An 18,769-nucleotide genomic window follows, 5' to 3' on the forward strand; every position below is an offset into this window, starting at 1 on the left:
GAGAGAGAGAGAGAGAGAGCGCCAGGAGCTGTGGCGGCACGTTGCTCTCTACAGCACTACCGCACGCCTCCTCTCACTCTCTCCGGTAGTAGAGCCTCTCCACGCCGCTGCTCCGTCACCGGTAGCCGGCCTGTGAGTCTGGAGGCTCTCCGGTACCGAGACAAACCAACACCACCATCCTTCCTCCCCCCTTTCTCTCCACACTCCTCCTCCTCCTCTTCTGGCTCCGCTTCTGCTGCAGCGTCCACGTTCAGGTGAGCCTCGTCCCCGGAACAAACAAGTCCTCTCTCCGGCACCGGCACCGGGTGATCGCTCGCTCCTTCCCGTTAAATGTGATGTTATAAATGGGCCGCGCAGGCTGTGAAGCCTCGCCAGAAGAAGCAGCAGGATGGAGGCTAAACCCGGATCGTGTGAGGCGGGGCTGCTGCTCCTGCTGGGCTTCTCTCCTCCGTTCATGCCGGTGAGTTTCACCACAGGTTGATGGGCGATCATTGTGATCAACATGCTGCCGGGAGGTAGTATTGGTGTATGACAGCTGTCTGATCATGCATACAGTAAAGTGCAGCTGATGTTTGTGACATTGTTATGGATGTGTCAGCTTCTACATTTGCATCAGCTAAAGGCAATAAGCTTGCAAAGGCTAAACATGGCTGACACAAGTTAGTATCTGTGTCATGAGTTATAAGCTAATATGCTATTTGCAAGTTCTCCTCCCCAGTTTGGAGAATATTTCTGGAAACACTGGTCATTTTGATAAACCATCTTTGTTGTAGCCCTCACTGTGATTGGTTGATGGAAGTTCTTGAAATAATTGAATACACTGGCAAATGTGCACTTAAATAAAGATAATAGGGTGTTAAAACTACACAAAGGTGAACAAAGTGTTGCTTTTTGCTTTATTGATTTGTTTTGATTGTCTGAAAAAATAACCTGTGCTTATTTTGAAAATCGATTAACCTTCCTAGTCATTTTACATGCAAAATATGCCAAACATTTAAAGGTTCAACCTACAGGCCTTTCATGTTAATTATGTCCCAGCAATAATTACGATACAATTATTTCTGTACCTTTTTATGCCACTTATGATACTTAGCATAATGATCCAGGTACACACTAACCCTAACTCTAAACAATATACTTTTTTAAATTGGAATTGCAATGTCAAAATATTCAAAAGAATGTAGAATTTAACCAAGTTATGTCCATTATATCGTACGAAAAGCAGATAACGTGAGAAATATTGTGTATCTGTAAAAAGGTACGATTACTCAACGTAAAAATGATCAGGGCCAAGTCTATCATAGGATAAGAAAATAAAGTATATAAAAGCGTATAATCCAGCATTAGCCTTACATAATTTAATATACTTGGCTCTCAGACTCTTGGTTGAAAAACAAGACATTTAAAGCTGTCACCTTCTCGATTTATCAAGACAACAATCTATGTGTTGCCTTGTCCAAAATCCCTCAGCTTCAACAACCACCAAAGCCCTGAAGCAATACGACACAGTAATGAATTTAACGAGGATGAGCTCTTCCCATTCAGATCCCTAAATACAGCACAGATCTAATCATCGTATGTTATGCATGGTGGATATGGTTCCTCGTCTATCTTTCATGCTGTTGCATAATTTTTACCTGCAGCGTCTTACAGCAAGAAGAGCATTCATCCCCTTCGTAAGATCTTGGTTACACCGCGTCCCGCTGATAAGCTGAGAGATGACAGATAGGCCTTTGAAAAACCCAAATCCTGGCGATAAGATCACGTGGGATTTATCTCACCTCCACAGATTTGATTTTTGGCTTCCTGAATCTGGAGATGAAATGTAGTTTTGGGAGATTCTGCAGCCAGCCCTTAGCTCTTTGGCAGCAAATTGCCTTAAGAATGGATGGGAACCCCTCTCTGTGTTGTTTCTGTGGGTGTGTGCAAGTGCTGGGAGATATAAAGCTTGTCAAACAGGGAGTCATAGCAATGTATCACACACATACTCTGCATCAACAAACACAGCCTTCGAGAGCCCAACTGAAAGAGTTTGGCCCCTTACTAAAACATGTCATTTGCCAACACCATGTAACAGTCCAGCTTTCTCTGCTATGACTGTGTTAGCATTGGGCATTGACACATAGTGTACATTCTTCTTCCTGTACATTATTTGAGTCTGGGAACAGTTGTTGGAGGCCGCGTGTTCAATATTTGCAGAAGTGTGACAATATGACAATCTAATTTGCAAAACGACTGCAGTTCCTGCTTGTGTAATCCGGCGGGTAAACAGAGAGGAGGGGAGACAGAGGAGCATAATGGGATCACACTGAGACACAGACTCTTTAATGGAGAGGAGACGGTAACATGTGGACATGAGAGAGGTCAAATGATTGAAGTGAGACAATGCAACTTATGATGTTATAGCCTCTTATAAATAAAAAGCATTAGGCCTAAATGTAAAAGCCAGGAGTCTTTAGCGGCTAACGTTAGCAAAGTCTAAAAATATATTTCTGTTAGGTCTTCATCAAATATCATGATATTTTTTACCATATACATGGACAACGATATTGCCACTATATTGTAGGTATTTGTGCTTTCATAACATATTCACAAAATGATTTTTTTGATAGATAAATATAAATAATGATAATAAAAATATGATTAATGACTTAGTGAGTAAAGATGAATAATACATATTAGAAAACTTCATCACTTTAATTTAAGCAGTGTTTACAAAGGGGAAAAGACAACATTTATGCCATATTACAATATCAAAATACAGGTTGATATCTTATATCACAATATCAATATAGTATTCATTTATTGACAATCTTTAATTTCTGTGCATGGGATTTGCTCTCCCTTTTGATTTAAAATGAGCCACTAAACCGAGAAAAATATGAATATGTAATGTATAAATAAATATTCAATGAGCAACTTGTGCTTGTTGTTTGCTTTGTTTGCAGATAATAATGCCACTAAGCCGTCTGATGTAATGTGTAGAAGCTGTACACCATACTGTAAATAGCAAGAAAGGTTGATGATAAAGGAAATGCAACTGCCTTTCAATAACCACACATTTAACGTCAACTTACTACCTGTCCTAGGACTTAATAGTGGGGTAAGTAAGTTAGAGAAACCGGCTCGAGATACACTTTTTGTTATATTCCATGGAATGCTCTTAACATCCCGATAGCAATGAATATCTTAAAGTGCTTTGACAAAAAATCCATACAAAAATATCGTCTGTGGAAGCCGTAGTACTGTAAAAAGCACGACCAATCATCTGAGCCGGCTAAAGTAACTGGATGGCCTACCTGCCTGTCAGCCTTCCCAAACTTATCTCGTGCCCTCATTGGTCATGTGCGCGTTCGTGTGTGTTGGAGGAGGGGCTCTGTACGGAAGTAGCAGATTTCTTCCGGTTGTGTATTTTCAAATTCTAGCGCACTCGAGTTGGGTTCTCCAAAAGTACCTACCCCACCTTTAAGTGTTAGTTCTTTTTTTTAAGGGAACCTCAAACTACTGATTTGGGTAATTTCCCAAAAGGATTTAACAAAAGCGCAACAATCCTACACAATAAAACAAAAATAAACCAGGTTATTCTCAAAGCACCCACAGAGTAAATTGCACCCCTATGGGCGTGTTAGTGTTGTAGAATCATTAGTGCAGTATTGGTTGTGAATCAGACCTCGGCTGCAATCCATTTTCCATGAATTCACAAATCATTTTTCCAACTTAATGACTCTAATCTAGTTTTGCTAATGTTACTCTTCGAGTGGAGGTTCTGCTTAATATATTTTAAACGTGCAATAAGTGATTTGTTTGCCACCTGGGGGCAACAGAAAATAGTTGTAAAAATCACATTATCGATTATCACCTAATAAAGTTGATGGAGAACATAGCAAACAGTTGCCGATGTACATATTCAGTATTCAGTTGGAGTTGTTTGTCTAGCCCCCTGATGAATGTAGGGTGATTATTCATGTCTTTCTAAATTTGTTTTGGTCTCTACCGACTCCAAAAGGTAAAAATCTGATTTATAGCTGCTAAATCCTCGACTATGTTGATCTGATAGCGGCTACTTTGTCTGTCATATGAATGTTACGGGGGCAGTTAAAAGTGCAATCAGTTTATGAGATGCTTTCTGTATGTATGTGCTTGTCCTCTTGAAGTATTTAGAGCACTGAAAATAATAAAAGCACATTTCAGTGTGAATCCCAGGTGAATGTGTGCATACGAAGAGGCATGTGTGTGTTCTGTTGCTTTCTTACTCCCATGTTGCTTTAAGAAGTCAGCATCGTGGAAAATTAAACCCTAGCTTCGTTCATAGGAGGGCTAACAACACCAATACTTTGTCACACACACACACACACACACACACACACACACACACACACACACACACACACACACACACACACACACACAATCGGTGTTTCTCCTACACTCTGTGATCCCTTTACAGTTAATGAGGGAGAAAGTGAAGCGAGTCGGTAATTTAATCAATTATACTTAATCTCCTGATCAACTGAAAATCGCATTGCATTCTGGGATGTGAGGTTCGTTTTTTCAGCCCAATATATCCCCAGGAGTCACACTCTAATGAGATGCGCGGGAGAAAGAAAAGTGAGAGGAGAGAGGGAGGTAAAGATAGGACTGTGTGTGTGTGGGTGTGTGTGTGTGTGTGTGTGTGTGTGTGTGTGTGTGTGTGTGTGTGTGTGTGTGGGTGTGTGTGTGTGTGAGGAAATCAGATGAGAAAGAGAACACCAAGAGACCTGTGTGTGGTTAATTAGGCCTGGTATTAATGAAAGCAGAGAGATTAATCTGTAGGAGGTGAAGAGGTGATTTAAGAGGAGGCGGGACTAAAGAGTAAGAGGAGAACAAGTTCAAAGAGAGATGAAGAGGAGAAGTGTGTCTTCAGGTGTACATTTTAGCATCTCCTGCTGTATGTATTACAAGGTGTGACGGCAGAATATTAATGACCTGTCCTCCTGTGGCCATGCTGCGTGTGTGTGTGTGTGTTTGTTTGCGTGTGTTTGTCAGACACCCTGCTGTCAGCTCCACTCAATGTGACCATCACAGACATTGAGGTAAACTCCGCCATGGTCACGTGGGAGATCTCGGAGGGGGACCCTGTCATTGGATTCGCCATCACCCAACAGGTACCTCCATGTGTCCGTCATGTGACAGAAAGTTTGAGGCTAAAGCAAAGAAACTGCATGAGAGGGAAGGGAGGGCAGTGGTCGTGAAACAGAGCTCAGGAGAGATATTAAGGTACATAAAAAAACATTAGTTAAAGAGGTCCTATTATGCTGTTGGGTGTTTTCCATTTCCTGTAGTGTGTTGTATTGGTTTTTGTGCATTTAAATGGTCTGTAAAGTCTAAAATCCCAAAGCTCCCGCCAGAAGGATATTCTCTCCTAATGACATCACTATGTGTCAGTTTTTATAATTGTTATGCTATGACGTTTGTATATGTTTGCTTTGTACAGCCCTTTGAGGCATTTTTGTGATTTGGGGCTATAATAAATGTTGATTTGATTTGTAACACTCATGCTTCTATTGGCTAGCGCTCTAACACATAGTATGTGATAGGCTAAGAGGCGGGACATCTCTAAGCAGTTGACCAATCACAACAGAGCCGGCCAGCTAACCAATCAGAGCAGACTGGGCTCTGGTTTCAGACAGAGGGTGAAAAGAGGTGCTGCAGCACAGGCAGTATGAGAACAATAAAGAGCTTTTCGGACATTAAAAACTCAGGACATAATGTAATCCAGTGAAAGATGACCTTTTAAATTAATAGACAATTCAGCATACTTTGAATGTCACCAATTAACCAAAATGTTAAGACATATTGGCTAAACAAACACGGCTCTGTGTAATTGTAGCCCTCAAACTGAACCCACATCATATGTCTGCTCACATCCCCAAAGTATTCTGGGATCTTGAGTTCCAAAACATAGAGCATGATCACCCCCCAAATAAGCTAAGTAACTAAGTAAGAGAACAAATAATAATATTGTGACAAAAATGCATAAATTAAATGTTTCATGTTGCACTACAATATTATGTTTCTTACATCAATAGGGTCCAGTGTGTCCTATCACAGTGAGGGGATGTAGGCCTTTGAATAGCCCTGGTTTAAATGAAATAGACACAGACAAAATAGTGAGGCCAACAAGTTGTGGATACTCTCTAAATGTACAAATGTTCCATTAGAAGAATTCTTCGTTAATTAAAAAAGCCCACAAGGACATTTACTTTGGTCTATCAGGATCCAGTTGACCTGAGCAAGCAGAGTAGCTGGTAATAATGTTCATTTCAAGCAGATCGGCTGCTTGAAATGAACGGCCAGAGACACACTCTGTTTCCCTTCGCTTAATTACACTGCAGAACAATTCCCCTGGGGATTTATTCAGCGTTTAACTGTTAACTGTTATCCAAGAGAGACGTGTTTGCATTTGCACCTTATCAGTCCCTCACCGGAGGGCAGCTTCTGTCGACAGCAGACAAATCTGACCCTGGCTCCAGAAATCCACATTTGATATGCAAGGTAGCGGAAACACTATTTTATAATGCCTTGAAGGAGCATGGAGCTGAACCTGTGACTTAAGTTAAAGGGGACCTATTATGCAAAACCCACTTGTTCATGTCTTTTATACATACCATGTGTCCCCTCTTCTTCATGTCTCTTCTACATCACATGTGTCCCTCTTCTTCAGTCTCTTCTACATCAACATGTGTCCCCTCTTCTTCATGTCTCTTCTACATCAACGGTGTCCCTCTTCTTCATGTCTCTTCTACATCACCATGTGTCCCTCTTCTTCATGTCTCTCTACATCAACATGTGTCCCCTATTCTTCATGTCTCTTCTACATCAACATGTGTCCCTCTTCTTCATGTCTCTTCTACATCAACATGTGTCCCCTCTTCTTCATGTCTCTTCACATCACCATGTGTCCCCTCTTCTTCATGTCTCTTCTACATCAACATGTGTCCCCTCTTCTTCATGTCTCTTCTACATCACCATGTGTCCCCTCTTCTTCAGTCTCTTCTACATCAACATGTGTCCCCTTCTTCATGTCTCTCTACATCAACATGTGTCCCCTCTTCTTCATGTCTCTTCTACATCAACATGTGTCCCCTCTTCTTCATGTCTCTTCTACATCAACATGTGTCCCTCTTCTTCATGTCTCTTCTACATCAATGTGTCCCCTCTTCTTCATGTCTCTTCTATCAACATGTGTCCCCTCTTCTTCATGTCTCTTCTACATCAACATGTGTCCTCTTCTTCATGTCTTCTACATCAACATGTGTCCTCTCTTCTTCATGTCTTTCTACATCAAACATGTGTCCCCTTCTCTCATGTCTCTTCTACATCAACATGTGTCCCCTCTTCTTCATGTCTCTTCTACATCAACATGTGTCCCCTCTTCTTCATGTCTCTTCTACATCAACATGTGTCCCCTCTTCGTCATGTCTCTTCTACATCAACATGTGTCCCCTCTTCTTCATGTCTCTTCTACATCAACATGTGTCCTCTCTTCTTCATGTCTCTCTACATCAACATGTGTCCCCTTCTTCTTCATGTCTCTTCTACATCAACATGTGTCCTCTCTTCTTCATGTCTCTTCTCTTCTACATCAACATGTGTCCCTCTTCTTCATGCTCTTCTACATCAACAGTGTCCTCTCTTCTTCATGTCTCTTCTACATCAACATGTGTCCCCTCTTCTTCATGTCTCTCTACATCAACATGTGTCCCTCTTCTTCATGTCTCTTCTACATCAAAATGTGTCCCTCTTCTTCATGTCTCTTCTACATCAACATGTGTCCCCTCTTCTTCATGTCTCTTCTACATCAACATGTGTCCTCTCTTCTTCATGTCTCTTCTACATCAACATGTGTCCCTCTTCTTCATGTCTCTTCTACATCAACATGTGTCCCCTCTTCTTCATGTCTCTTCTACATCAACATGTGTCCCCTCTTCTTCATGTCTCTTCTACATCAACATGTGTCCCCTCTTCTTCATGTCTCTTCTACATCAACATGTGTCCCCTCTTCTCATGTCTCTTCTACATCAAACAGTGTCCCTCTGTGGGAAGAGACTCTGAAAGTTTCAGGAACAAAGATTCTCTCTCTTTTTGATCTATTTCTATAAAAACCTGTCTGAAAATGAGCTGATCAGATTTTGGCCACTTCATGATGTCATAACAATGTTTTGTCTTGTGTAACCATTAGCCAATCAGCAACCAAGGTAACCCACCCCCCCCCCACCCTTATCACCTGAATCTCCTCCTAGAGCACCATTGTGTTCTTTGTAACCAAATCTCTCTCAGAGGGGCGTGGGGAGGGGCTCCTTATTTTCATCTAAAGTAACAGACAGAGAATCAGCACTTTGGAAACAGGGCTGAAACAGAGGGGGTTATGGGTAATGCTGCAATGATCTGTTTGGTGTTTCAGCCAGTCAGAGACATGTTCTATATAAATCTGAGACCTATAATATATTGATGAAAAACAGTATAATAGGGGACCTTTAAAGTAATGCAGAGCTTGATTGCAGATATTGCTACTCAGTATAATCTCTCCATGTCAAAGAGTTAACGGTTCCTGCAGGATTCTGTTCGGGGCACGTTGGAAATAAACTTCTAAAACCTTTATAATTTAGTATGATGTGTTAATACAGTCAGAAAGTGTGCTTGATGCACCAGTTTAACCCTGACCTTTGACCTCTCCACTGAGTTGCTGCCAAAAGAAAAGAGGATTTCTCATCTCATTACATTACAACGAATGCGCTGGCCCTGATTACTTTTCCTCTGCCCTTCTGTTCCCTGCCTTTCTGCAGAAGAAGGATGCTCGCATGCTGAGGTTCATCCAGGAAGTCAACACCACCACGCGCTCCTGTGCTCTGTGGGATCTGGATGAGGACACAGAGTACTTCGTCCATGTTCAGAGCATCAGCATGGGAGGCAGCAGCCCCCCTAGTGAACCCTTCCTCTTCAGAACGCCAAAAGAGTCGGAGAAGCAGGCGTCCAAAAGCCCAGGTGAGGGACCAGAACACACTTCTTTCACTTTTTACCTGTTTATCTCTGAAGTTACCTGTGGTTTACCGACACAACATCTAAGCATTACATTAATGTTAAGGGCAGAAGTGGGAAGTGGTGGAGTACAAATACTTAGTTACTGTACTTAAGTACATTTTTCTGGTATCAGTACTTTACTCCACTACTTATTTTTCTGATTACTTTTTACTTTCACTTCTTACAATTTGAACACAAAAACCTGTACTTTCTACTTCTCACATGTTGAACCCAAACACCTGTACTTTCTACTTCTTACATGTTGAACACAAATACCTGTACTTTCTACTTCTTACATGTTGAACACAAATACCTGTACTTTCTACTTCTTACATGTTGAACACAAATACCTGTACTTTCTACTTCTTACATGTTGAACACAAATACCTGTACTTTCTACTTCTTACATGTTGAACACAAATACCTGTACTTTCTACTTCTTACATGTTGAACCCAAATACCTGTACTTTCTACTTCTTACATGTTGAACACAAATACCTGTACTTTCACTTCTCACATGTTGAACACAATACCTGTACTTTCTACTTCTCACATGTTGAACTCAAATACCTGTACTTTCTACTTCTTACATGTTGAACACAAATACCTGTACTTTCTACTTCTTACATGTTGAACACAAATACCTGTACTTTCTACTTCTTACATGTTGAACCCAAATACCTGTACTTTCTACTTCTTACATGTTGAACACAAATACCTGTACTTTCTACTTCTTACATGTTGAACACAAATACCTGTACTTTCTACTCTTACATGTTGAACACAAATACCTGTACTTTCTACTTCTTACATGTTGACTCAAATACCTGTACTTTCTACTTCTTACATTTTTGAACCCAAACACCTGTACTTTCTACTTCTTACATGTTGAACACAAATACCTGTACTTTCTACTACTTACTACATGTTGAACACAAATACCTGTACTTTCTACTTCCTTACATGTTGAACACAAATACCTGTACTTTCTACTTCTTACATGTTGAACACAAATACCTGTACTTTCTACTTCTTACATGTTGAACACAAATACCTGTACTTTCTACTTCTTACATGTTGAACACAAATACCGTGTACTTTCTACTTCTTACATGTTGAACTCAAATACCTGTACTTTCACTTCTCACATGTTGAACACAAATACCTGTACTTTCTACTTCTTACATGTTGAACTTCAAATACCTGTACTTTCTACTTCTTACATGTTGAACTCAAATACCTGTACTTTCTACTTCTTACATGTTGAACCCAATACCTGTACTTTCTACTTCTCTCATTTTCCAAACAGCTGGTTCCTTTAGTCTGAATGTGTGTTTGATGCGTGATCATTATTCTTTAGAGTCATTGCGTGCCTATTGATTTGAACACGATCCGTGTATCCATCATTTCCTGGTCTTCTCTAAAGAAGAGGGACCAATGGAAACGTTGTCATGTTGCCGTTGTTCAGCATGGAAATATTCATTAGCTAACAATGACATTATCGTTCTATTAATATAAAGGGAGGTCAGGTACTCTTTAAAACAGCTGCTAGTTATGGGTACTTTTTACTGAAGTACATTTCAAAGCCTCTTTACTTTTACTTGAGTGAAGAAGTTTAGTCAGTACTTCTACTTTTACCAGAGTATTTTTAAACACGAGTATCTGTACTTCTACTTGAGTAAAGGATGTGTGTACTTTTGCCATCTCTGGTTAAGGCAGTGGTTCTCAAACTTTTTCTGTCAGGCCCCCCCCTTTGGAGAAAAAAAAATGTCGGGCCCCCCCAACACAAATCAGGCTCAGTGGCGGCGCCAGAGATTGATTTTGGGGGTGCTGTGGGGTAGCTTGACGTTTCATAGAGGGTGCTCAAACATTTAGGGTTTCCCATTAATGTACCGGGCGCTACAGTGGAATGTTCTACTGCAACAATCCCCACGCATATACACAATGTACCCGCGACTTTTACAATGAAGGCTCGATAATCAGCTCACGGCATATAGGTGTAAGCAGGGGTCAAGTGCTATTTTTATAGGTGGTGTGTGGACCTCACATAGGGGGATTTTTAAATATTGAAGTTAAAAGTATCAATCTGGTGCACTTTGAGAGCAAAATGAAGAGATCTATGGATACATCTCTCAACACCCATTTGAAACAGAACTGTTAACAGATTTACTATTTCTTTATGGATATTTTTACAAATCACTCCCCTTTTAAACTTTATTCTTTTTTTTAATGTCATATAGTATTTCATACCTGTTTTTAATGTATTCTCTTATTTTTTTATAACTATAATGATCATATAAATGTGTGCCTCGGAAATAATTGTTTACATTAATGGTGACCAAAACGTTTGAGACCCACTGAGATAACACTGAGAGAGCCCTTTAGTTCACTGAGTCTCTCAGTCTGACAGGAGAGGACTCTCCTCCACTTTGTTGTTGAAAAAACTCCTTATATCCGTTAGCGTAGCTCGCTAGCACCAGAAGCTAACAACAACGATCTCCGGCACCGGTGCGCTCTCTCTCTCTCGCGCACACACACAAAATGGCTCGTTCCACACGCACACAGTGCCAAGCTTTAATGAAACACAGAGACCCAGACGTAATAGTACTGTATCATACTGTAATCAATAATTTTTCAAAATATGATTTTTTTCTTTTTTATCTTTTTTTTTTTTTTTAATAATAATAAAAAACATTTTTCCTCCTGGTCTCTCGCGTCATGCAGTGAGCTTTTATTCTATAAAACGTTTTTAAAATCTACTTTATAGCTTGTAATAACTCGCGGGAGGCTTCTTTTATTTTATTTGTATTCATAATCATTTTTCTTTTTCGTCAGAATGTATTATGGTGCATTAGTTACGAATTTTTGTTCACAAAAAACAGTGCATTGTGTGTAATACAACTGTGATTTGTATTAAATTAGTTAGTTTTTAAGGAAGGCCAGAGCTTCAGCTGTGTCCAATAGATTGTTCCCTTTTAGTTAACGTTTTTCAAAAGAACATTATATTCCGATTTGATCATGTCCCCTTTATTGTATTACGGAGAGCAATGTGAGCATCCATTCCCATTGGATAACGCAGATTTTACACCCGGAAGTAAGTATTCTCCTTAATGTCGATTGATTTTACAGTGATATCTGCACTACTCATCAACTCAAACACACCAGATTATCCTTGTTGATTACACAACATTGATTGGTTTAAATTGTGTACAATGCTTTTGTAATTTTCCCCTTCGATTCGGAGAAAAAATATTTGTTCAGTTTAGGATGGCCGAAGACACTACACTACCCAGAAACCTCAGCTATTGTTCCGCGTTGCCTCAAGCTCTGTGATTGGTTGACCTCCAACTGCATTCCATATTAAAAAAACGTTTCGTAAAAGATAAATCATACTTTATTCAGCAGTGCTTGCTTTACTCTTTGAAAGTCATCACATGAATGCATTGTAATAAATGGTTTGGCTGCATTAAATATTACACATCTGTCGTAGTTCTTTATTTATCTACAGAGATCTGGCCTAAAAATAGACTGGAAACTATTCTTTTACCGTTCTGTTTTAATTTCACAATAAAGTTAGTAGTAATAATTTGTTTTGATATTATTGTTTTTTATTAACTACTAGACCGCTGGGTCATGTTAAGACCATCTTTTCTGTGTTGCTGTGGGTTTTTTTTCCATCGCTTTTATGTGTTACAAATATCAAAACAATAACAGAATATATCCGTCGTAAACTAAACCAGAAACAGCAGTATATTTTATTTTGTTAACACTGTAAACTTGACAGCTTTTTAACCCAAACCACCTACTGGTTAAAGCACGTTATTACACGTTTAGAGTAATATTGAAATCTTGAAAAGGGATGTCCAAAATAGCAATTATATACAGTTTTTAATTAACTATTTGTAGAGAATAACGAGTAATGAATATACTTTATAGGGATCTGCAGATAAATATTTAGTCTTCTCAAGCACCAACAATCATTACATTACATTACATTGCATTTAGCTGACGCTTTTATCCAAAGCGACTTACAATAAGTGCGTTTGACCAACAAAATACAACCTTGAAGAAAACAGAATCATATAAGTACATCAGGTTTCATAGAGCCAAAACATTTCAAGTGCTACTCAACTGGCTTTAGATAAGCCAGTCCTCCAATCAAATATCTCTCCTGATTGTTGGCACTTGACAATCACCTTCCCTGAATTTTACTCAGGTGTAACTAAAGTCTGCTTTAAGGGTTGTTTATATTTCACATCATTAATCAGAATCTGTAAAGTAACTAAAATAAATGTAGTGGAGTAAAAATACCAGGTTAACCTTAAAGAAAGCCCTCAGGATTATAAAAGACCCCCATCACCCCAGCCACAAACTGTTCTGTCTGCTGCCGTCTGGCACAACAGCCGCATTCTAGGAGAGGATGTGGCTGTTGTGGAGGACTATAGTACCTGGGAGTGCACTTATGGACTGAACTGGAGGATCAACACTGACGCTGTGTACAAGAAGGGGATGAACAGACTGGAGATCTTCTAGTCTGTTGTGGCCAGTGCACTCTTCTTTGCTGCGGTCTGCTGGGGGGGGGGGGGGGGGGGGCAGCATCAGAGCCGGGGACACCAGCAGGATCAATAAACTGATCAGGAAAGCTGGGTCTGTCATCGGCATCAAGCTGGACCCCTTTGAAGCTGTGGTGGAGAGGAGGACACTGAACAGGCTGTTGTCCACCATGGATAACCCCACCCTTCCTCTCCACCTGCAGCTGGACAGTCAACGGAGCTCCTTCTCCAACAGACTGCTGCAGCTCCGCTGTCACAAGGACCGATACAGGAACACATTCCTGCCCCACTGCAATAACTCTGTACAATAAATCACCTCTGGCTGGAAGAGAACTCTCTGCTCCATAGTTTCTCTTGTAATACAACCTCACTGTACATTTTACACATATATAATCTGTTCAATATTTGATATTCCATATTCCATTGTCATATATTTTTGAATATGTATATTTGCATATATAATATCTACATGTATATTTTCTATTTTCTTTTCTTTTCTTTCTATTCTTGTTTATTTGTAGTTTTGTTTTATTGTAAAATGCCTGGTCTTTTATCCTGCTGCAACAAAAACAATTTCCAAAATTGGGATCAATAAAGTACCATCTTATCTTATCTTATCTTATCTTATCTTATCTTATCTTATCTTACATCCGGACTAAAACCACCAGATTCAGAGACAGTTTCATCCCACAGGCCATAAGACTATTAAACACCTGAATTTGAAATAACATCCTTAGCATTAATCTGGCTGCTACTCAGAAATGATTTGTCTAATATATCATATTCCAATCACTTGTATAGAGACTCTTATTGCACTATTTCACTTTTTACTATTTTTCTTTTTGTATTGACTTGCACTATTTTTTCTGTGTATCTGTTTGATTGTGTAGCACTGTTGGAGGAGCCTGTGACCTAAGGGGGGGGGGGGGGTAGGAGACGTGCGATTCCTGTTTTGAATAGTGTGCCGTCGATGGGTTTCATTCCATTTCAAAATGCTGTTTGTCGCTCAGCGTAAACTTCGCGTACTGCCACTCCAACATCCAATCACAGAGCTTGAGGACAAATCACGGGGTTTGTTAAGCAAAGCACATGGTGTAGTCCCAAACGATAGCTGAGGATTCTGGGTAGTGTAGTGTCTTCGGCCATCCTAAACTGAACACATATTGTTGATTGTTTTTAATTATGCTCTGTAAGGTGTCCTTGAGAGCTTTGAAAGGCGCCCATAAATAAAAATAAAATGCATTATTATATTTGTTTCTCCGAATCGAAGGGGACAATTACAAAAGCATTGTACACAATTTAAACCAATCAATGTTGTGTAATCAACAAGGATAATCTGGTGTTTTTGAGTTGATGAGTAGTGCAGATATCACTGTAAAATCAATCGACAGTAAAGAGAATACTTACTTCCGGGTGTAAAACCCTCCGTTATCCAATGGGAATGGATGCTCACATTGCTCTCCGTAATACAATAAAGGGGACATGATCAAATCGGAATATAATGTTCTTTTAAAAAACGTTAACTAAAGGGAACAATCTATTGGACACAGCTGAAGCTCTGGCCTTCCTTAAAAACTAACTAATTTAATAAAAATCACAGTTGTATTACATACAATGCAGTTTTTTTTTGTGAACAAAAATTCGTAACTAATGCACCATAATACATTCTGACGAAAAAGAAAAATTATTATGAATACAAATAAAATAAAAGAAGCCTCCCGTGAGTTATTACAAGCTATAAAGTAGATTTTAAAAACGTTTTATAGAATAAAAGCTCACTGCAGGACGTTGTAGAAATGCGTGTGTGCACCACGACAAAAGAGCCTCATTCACTTTACATTGGGGTTGTTTGCGTGGTGCAGACACGTAAATGTAACAAAGTTCGTGAGTCCACCACGCAATGCGGTGTTAAGGAGTCGTGGTGGAGTCACGCATTCTGGTGAGATCAGGTTGCTTCAAACACATACACAGGCGGGTAAATGATGCAAATTTAATAGCTGCTAAAGCACACAAATGTTAGTAGAAAAGCACACAGGAACAGAAGCAACCAGAAGAGCAAACAAAAATACTGCCTTTTTTTTGTTGTTTTGATTTTGATATACTTTATTAATCCCCGTGGGGAAAGTGTTTCTCTGCATTTGACCCATCCTGTGTTAGGAGCAGTGTGCTGCCATTTTGAACGGCACCCGGGGAGCAGTGTAGGGAACGGTGCCTTGCTCAGGGACACCTCGGTAGCACTTGGTCTTGCCGGGACTTGAACTGGTGACCTTCCAGTTGCCAAGCCAAGTCCCTATCGACTTCGCCACCACAGCCCCAGTGGTGGTTTCCTTTCATGGAAACACAGGCATAAAGTCATCCAACTGTTATATCTGTGTAACCATGCTTCATCACAACAACAACAAAAAGGTTATTTGAGAATGTAATACAAGCTAAATGCAGAAATGGCTGTCTTTGTGAGAACCCCTACATTTCCCATGCATTTCATTGTTCTGATTCTGGAGTGCAGACGGCTGTTATCTGGAACGGACTGCAGTACTTCCAATTTTATCATTTCGACCCAGTTACAGTGGAGCAGCTGCTTCAGAGGGACACACAAAATGCTCATCAGCAGCAAAGTGATAAGGAAACAGGAGAAGACATTAAGGAGAAGCGGCTCCTAAAAACACCCCTGTGTGCAGGCTTGTCGAAAACTAAAGGCTGTATTGAACCGATAGGGAATACGCTTGGTTCTGTAATTTCTTTAAACGCATTCAGTGTAAATCTATGGGAGATAAATATTGTATTTAAAAATATCGAACACCCTTGTGTGTTGTTGTTCGTATTGTTTTCTATTGTGTAGTCAAGCACAGTTGAAATTGTAGGTTATTATGTCTTTAAGTTTTCTCTGTTCACCCTCTGTCTGAAACCAGAGCCCAGTCTGCTCTGATTGGTTAGCTGGCCGGCTCTGTTGTGATTGGTCGACCGCTTAAAGATGTCCCGCCCCTTAGCCTATCACGTACAATGTGATCGAACGCTAGCCAATAGAAGTGTCACACAGTGATGTCACTATGTTACAGATGTAAACAAAGGAGTCCATTGAAGGCGTTTCAGGCAGAAGAGGAGTGTGTTGGAGAGAAACGTTGGGATTTTAGCCTTTGGAGACCATTTACATGCACACAAACCTAGGGAAAGCACAACAAAGCATGAAAGGGCCTCTTTAAGAAACAATAACAATTTTCCGACTTGATACTCGTATGAAATAGCTGCAATGATAGCGGTGTTTTGCGTGTTTCGTTGGACGATTTGTCCCGATGTTAAGGGACTGACTTGTTTTGTTTTCTCAGACTTTGATGGAAGTTCTCCTTTAGCAAGTTTTGTGTGTATATGTGTGTTTATGGAAGCATTCATTAGCGGTGCTGATTAAATCGCCTAGCCATTAATGCTACCCTTCCCCTTCTAAGCGGGTTTTAATCAGCCTGGCACCATTTAGTATCTGCAGGCACAATGCAACACAACACACAATCTGTGCTCCTATCTGTCTGGTGATCGTACTCTGTATCTGCCCGGCTTCCAGTCTGGAACTCATATGCCAATATAACAAAACATTGCAAAAAAATCTAAATGCACTAAAGTTGTTATCATGTAGTGAATATTTGATGTCTAGTGTTGATGTGTAGTGTTGGTTATTACGTTATACAAGGAGCTGCAAAATCTGCAGTTCTTGTAAATCAATCTTTCCCAGCAGTAAAACATTGCACGGCCTCCTTGCTACAGTATCAGAGCTGTTTAGGCCTTTGATTTATCTCTGACAGCGGTGCAGCTGTCAGTTTAGACCAGAACAACTACAGTGTTGTGATTTTCCTAGTACAGGTGCAATGGTATTTGTCTTCCTAACAAAAGCTTGAAGTCGGGAATTGTAGAAGCATGTGGATGACTTCTTATGGAGTTTTGCTTGACGTTTTCTACATAGAACAAAGAAAATAGGGCCAGGCTTGTGGACAGGTGTATTTGACAGCATTCATTGGAGTTTGTTTTAGCCTCAGGTTTAACTCAAGTTCTAATAATTTGATATCCTCTAATTAAAGCTACTTTTAATGATTGCGCCTTTCAGGTACGGTAAATACTGTTATAAGATTATACATATTTTATTGCACCTGTCCCTCGTGCATGAATAATCCATCCATCCATTCATTGACAACCTCTTACCCGGAGTCCCAAACTTCTCTTTCCCTGCCACATCAACAAGCTCTGACTGGGCGATTCCAAATTATTCCGAGTTGTAATTCCTCCAACTGGTCCTGGGTCTTCCCCTCGATCTCTTCCTAGCAAACCTCAGTGGCTCCTTTCTATGCTAAGGAGCAAAGGCTGAACTCAAAGTCCCTTCTGAACTCCTCACCTTATCTCTAACATTGATGCCAGCCACCCAACTGAGAAAAACCCATTTTAACCACTTGTATTCCCAATCCAGTTCTTTCGGTCATCCCACATCCTTCATGGCCATAGGTGAGAGTAGGAACAAAGTTGGAACTCTCACTTATGGCATGAACAATAAATGCATATGTAATATCATTTTATGCATGATCCATGATGCCAGACATACAGGAAATTTGAAATGCATTTTCATAAAAGACACACCAAAACTTCACAAACCATGTTTTCAGTCCAGCTCAAGTCTCATTACATTACATGTTACTTGTTAGACGCTTTTATCCAAAGCGACTTACATACTCAATACTGTGGACAATCCCCACAGGAGCAATTTGGGGTGAAGTGTCTCAGGGACACAACGACATGCTGACTGCAGTGGGGTTTGAACCTGTGGCCCCCTAATCCCAACACCAAGGCTCTATCCACTGCGCCACACGCCTCCCTTAAGGGAAGCCATGCTCCCCCAGGCTACTCTGTAATTGGCACCCTCATCCAAGCATACTTTTATATTACCTGTAAGATAGACTGAGGTCTGTTGAGCGTTCATTTGAAAGTATTTTGCCGTTGTTCAGCCTACTGAAGGGACAACGTGCAGAGAGAAGTAGACGTGAACTTACAGATACAAGACGACACAACCCAAATATATCTTAATCAGGGAAGGTCTGCTCTCACATCAGAACCATGTATTCAGCTAAGAGGGTTCACCATGGCAACAGGAGACTTGTGAGCATAGAAAAACGATTTCCCTC

At 40.2% G+C, this 18,769-nt stretch overlaps 1 protein-coding gene across 1 annotated transcript in view; it reads left to right on the forward strand.

Moving 5' to 3' along the window:
- The first annotated feature begins 25 nt into the window (after window positions 1–25).
- LOC117559959 (fibronectin type III domain-containing protein 5-like) overlaps window positions 26–18,769 on the forward strand; it is a 29,631-nt gene continuing 10,887 nt past the window's right edge. The window contains 4 exon segments of the mRNA XM_034236695.1: window positions 26–440; window positions 443–460; window positions 5,026–5,144; window positions 8,826–9,024. Of these exon segments, the coding sequence (XP_034092586.1) occupies window positions 389–440; window positions 443–460; window positions 5,026–5,144; window positions 8,826–9,024 (388 nt within the window). The 5' untranslated portion in view covers window positions 26–388.

The sequence above is a fragment of the Gymnodraco acuticeps genome, unplaced genomic scaffold (assembly GCF_902827175.1).
Source record: "Gymnodraco acuticeps unplaced genomic scaffold, fGymAcu1.1, whole genome shotgun sequence".
NCBI classification, from domain to species: Eukaryota; Metazoa; Chordata; class Actinopteri; order Perciformes; family Bathydraconidae; genus Gymnodraco; species Gymnodraco acuticeps.